At 35.0% G+C, this 3482-nt stretch overlaps 1 protein-coding gene across 1 annotated transcript in view; it reads right to left on the reverse strand.

The window, feature by feature from the left end:
* MYL1 (myosin light chain 1) overlaps nt 1-3482 on the reverse strand; it is a 12934-nt gene that overhangs the window by 1772 nt on the left and 7680 nt on the right. The window contains exons 4-5 of the mRNA XM_004376280.2: nt 1615-1788; nt 1076-1153 (exon numbers count right to left, since the gene is read on the reverse strand). Of these exons, the coding sequence (XP_004376337.1) occupies nt 1076-1153; nt 1615-1788 (252 nt within the window). The remainder of the gene's footprint in view (nt 1-1075; nt 1154-1614; nt 1789-3482) is intronic.

The following is a 3482-nucleotide window of genomic DNA, read 5'->3' on the forward strand; positions in this document are numbered from 1 at the left end:
AAAATGCCTTCTGGGTTTTGTGTTAGAGTTAGAAAATTTTACAGCTCCAAAGTTACAAAATAATTCTTCCATGGGTTTTATGCTTTTTATTCTTTTACATTTAATTTCTGGCCCACCTGTCCTGGTGTAAGATTCAATTATGACTATATTTTTTAGCTGATTATCCACTTGTTCAAACAATATTTATTGAATGTTTCTTCTTTTTTCGTAATGTTTTTATGGTAATAACAGAATGCAAAAAAATATTTTCAGAAAAAAAGTGAAGTTTAATTAAGATTGTCAGCGAAGATATTCTTGGCTGAGTAGTCTTCTTTTCCCTTCTTTTCTCTTCACTTCCCTTCCTTTTCTAAGTTGTGGGATTTTATCAGTTGATATTATATGATGGCTATCAACATAGCTTTATTGAAATGTGACTAGATTAGTCTTCTTTGGGGATAGATGACTTCCAATTTTATTGAAAAGTTTTACATTTTCAAATTTTATTTTGCATCTTTATTTTGTGCAGTGCATTGCTTTTCAGGCGCTTGAGGTGAAGCTGGTATAAATTGGTAGCAAGAAATAGATAATTGGTCACTCTAAGATGACTTTCATTTAAGCAAGAACACTAGGCAAAAAGAAGAACTAAATTTTAGCACCAGCTCTGCCATTAATGATTTGACCTTCACTAAGTAACTTAACCTCTTTGACCCTCTGTTTCCTCATTTTCATAATTGCTTGGTATTAATAAAAGACTTTGAGATCTCTCCCAGCCTTAATAGTCTATTACATTTGATTCTTACACAAGTCCTGTTTTCTCGCAGGGACATTGTGAAGATCTAACAGGAGAATACATGTGAAAACACACTTCAAGGTGTAAAACAATGCACAGTCAGTGCTCAAGCACACTGGAATAAATCTTGCATATAGCCTCAGAGGTAACCTTTTGAGAGTAATCATGCAACTGATTGATAATGAATAACATATGTATGTTTAATAAGGGAGGAAAAGGAAAAGAAATTATCTTAAACTCAAAATTTCCATCATTAACACAAACTGTTAAGAGTTGCTATAACCACCAGAGCACATGAGACTGTACCTTCATAGTTGATGCAGCCATTGGAGTCTTCTTGACCTGCCATCAGGGCGTCCACTTCCTCCTCTTTCATCTTTTCACCTGATGAAACAAAACATTTTGTTCAGAAAGAAGACCAGAGGATACTTTTAAAATTCCACCATAAGTGATCGTCATGGGCCCCTTCAACACATGTAGAGACTAAGCTCTTGGAGGTTAGGAAACGTGCCCTTTCTATTCTTCTGGCACTTAATAGTTTGTCAATAAATTGTTTTTAAATACGTGAGTTAAATGCACGTTATCCCTGATTATCCAAAATATATGCTTTAAAAACTTAATTGTTTTGCTTTATTTTTTCACTACCAGTATTTTAAGTTCCCATTTTTGAAGACCAAACTCATTGTCACTGAGGCTAATTGAAATGCTCATTACCTTTTGACTATTCTTTTCTTCATTTTTCTTTTGTAGTCTTTCCCCTACCCATTTTGATTATAACATGTTTCTCTTAAGTTACGCTCTTTCAGTACGTTCTGTGCTTTATTAACTTAAATTATTCTCTTTACCCAGTGTGGCTAAAACATGGCGGAGTTCAGCACCCATGACTGTGCCATTGCCTTCCTTGTCAAAAACACGCAGACCCTCAACAAAGTCTTCATAGGTGCCCTGGTCCTTGTTGTTGGAAATAGATTGCATCATGGGCAGAAATTGTTCAAACTCAATTTTCTTGGCATTCATCTCTGGAAGAAACCACAATTTGGAGAGTTAACCACTACCATAAAATACTATCTCTGAGTCACAATTTAAACTTGAAAATGTGTTTTAGATGATCTGAAAATTCTTCATACAGCTTTAATTTCAGTTGTTAAATTGCTAAGATGACAAAAAGATGGTAATAGATAATACATGGGCTCTAGAGTTTCAGTTCCTGAACTTTTATTCCAGATCCACCATTTACTATGATGTGACCTTGGGCAAGTTTCTTAACTCCTTTGTGCCTCAATTTCTTCATACGTAAAATAGAGATACTTCATAGTGTTATTGTGAAAAATGAAGTGAGGTAATACATGTAAAGCTTATTACAATACCTGGGTCATACTAAATGCTTAATACTTGCTAGCTGATATTTTATTAGTATTGTCAATATTTTCCATAAATTCTAGGGAAGAAATGTAAAAATATGCTGATATACAAAACTATCAGCATATAAATACAGTAAAACTTAATTAAACTTCATTACATATTTCACCTTTGTCCTGAGATTTTGTAGGGACTTCAAGTTACATTTTAAGTAATTTTAAAAAGAAGCTTATGAGGAAAGTGTGTTTGTAAAATATTCTGTCAAATATTCTTTGAACTCCTGGCTTTTTTAGAGTTTAGAGGCCTGGAGATTATAGGGCTTTCTTTGGCATCTTCTGACAAAGTAAACTCATTCATAGCGAAATTATAGACTATACAGGTGTACGCAAATGCCCCTCAAATCACAACTCCCTTTTGCTAGTGTTATCAGAATAGAAATCTAGTATGGTGAGTAACATTAAAAGTGATTGAGTTTGAATGCTGAATAAATGAACACTTGTTAAAAATTTCGTTGATTTGTTCGATATGTTAGAAAATGGTATTTAAAAATAAGGTTTAGCCTGTTGCTATCTCACTTCATCTCATGCTTTCAGCTACTTCCTACATGATTTAACAGGGAGTTTTCCTTCAAAGAAAATAAAGTCTTAGAGAAATTCCAGGAGATTGATATAGAGATAGCTTTTCTTCAAATTGAGTATTTTTTTAAACTTTTACTGTGCATTAGGTGAAAGGTTACAGAGCAAATTAGTTTCCCATTTGATAGTTTGTACATAAAGTGTTCCATGACATTTGTATCATTCCCCACAATGTGTCAGCACTCTCCCCATTTCCATCTTAGGTTCCCTGTTTCCTTTGTCCAGATTTTCTACCCTTTCCTGCCTTCTTACCTTTGCTTTTGGGCAAATGTTGCCCTTTTGATTTCGTATAATTGATTGTTCTAAGGAGCACGTTCTTCTCAAGTGTTATTTTTTATTTTATGGGCCTGTCTATGGTTTGACAGAAAGGTGGTCTCTGGGAATGGCTTCAGCCCTAGTTGGGAAGGGTGTCTTAGGGCCGTAGTCTCAGGGGTTTCTCCACTCTCAGACCAGTAAGTCTGGTCTCTTTTGTGAATTTGATTTTTTGTTCTACAATTTTTCTCCTGCTCTTTCTGGGACCCTGTGTTATGATCCCAGTCAGAGCGGACAGTAACGATAGCAGGGCATCATCTAGTTCTTCTGGTCTTGGTGTCATGTAGGCTGTGATTCACGTAGTTCATTAATTCTTTGGACTGTTTGCTCCCTTGAGTCTTTGGTTTTTTTCACTCTCCTTTGCTCTGCACTGTAAGAGACCAATAGCTGTATCTTAGATGGCCACT

The sequence above is a fragment of the Trichechus manatus genome, unplaced genomic scaffold (genome assembly GCF_000243295.1).
Source record: "Trichechus manatus latirostris isolate Lorelei unplaced genomic scaffold, TriManLat1.0 scaffold00041, whole genome shotgun sequence".
Lineage (NCBI taxonomy): Eukaryota > Metazoa > Chordata > Mammalia > Sirenia > Trichechidae > Trichechus > Trichechus manatus.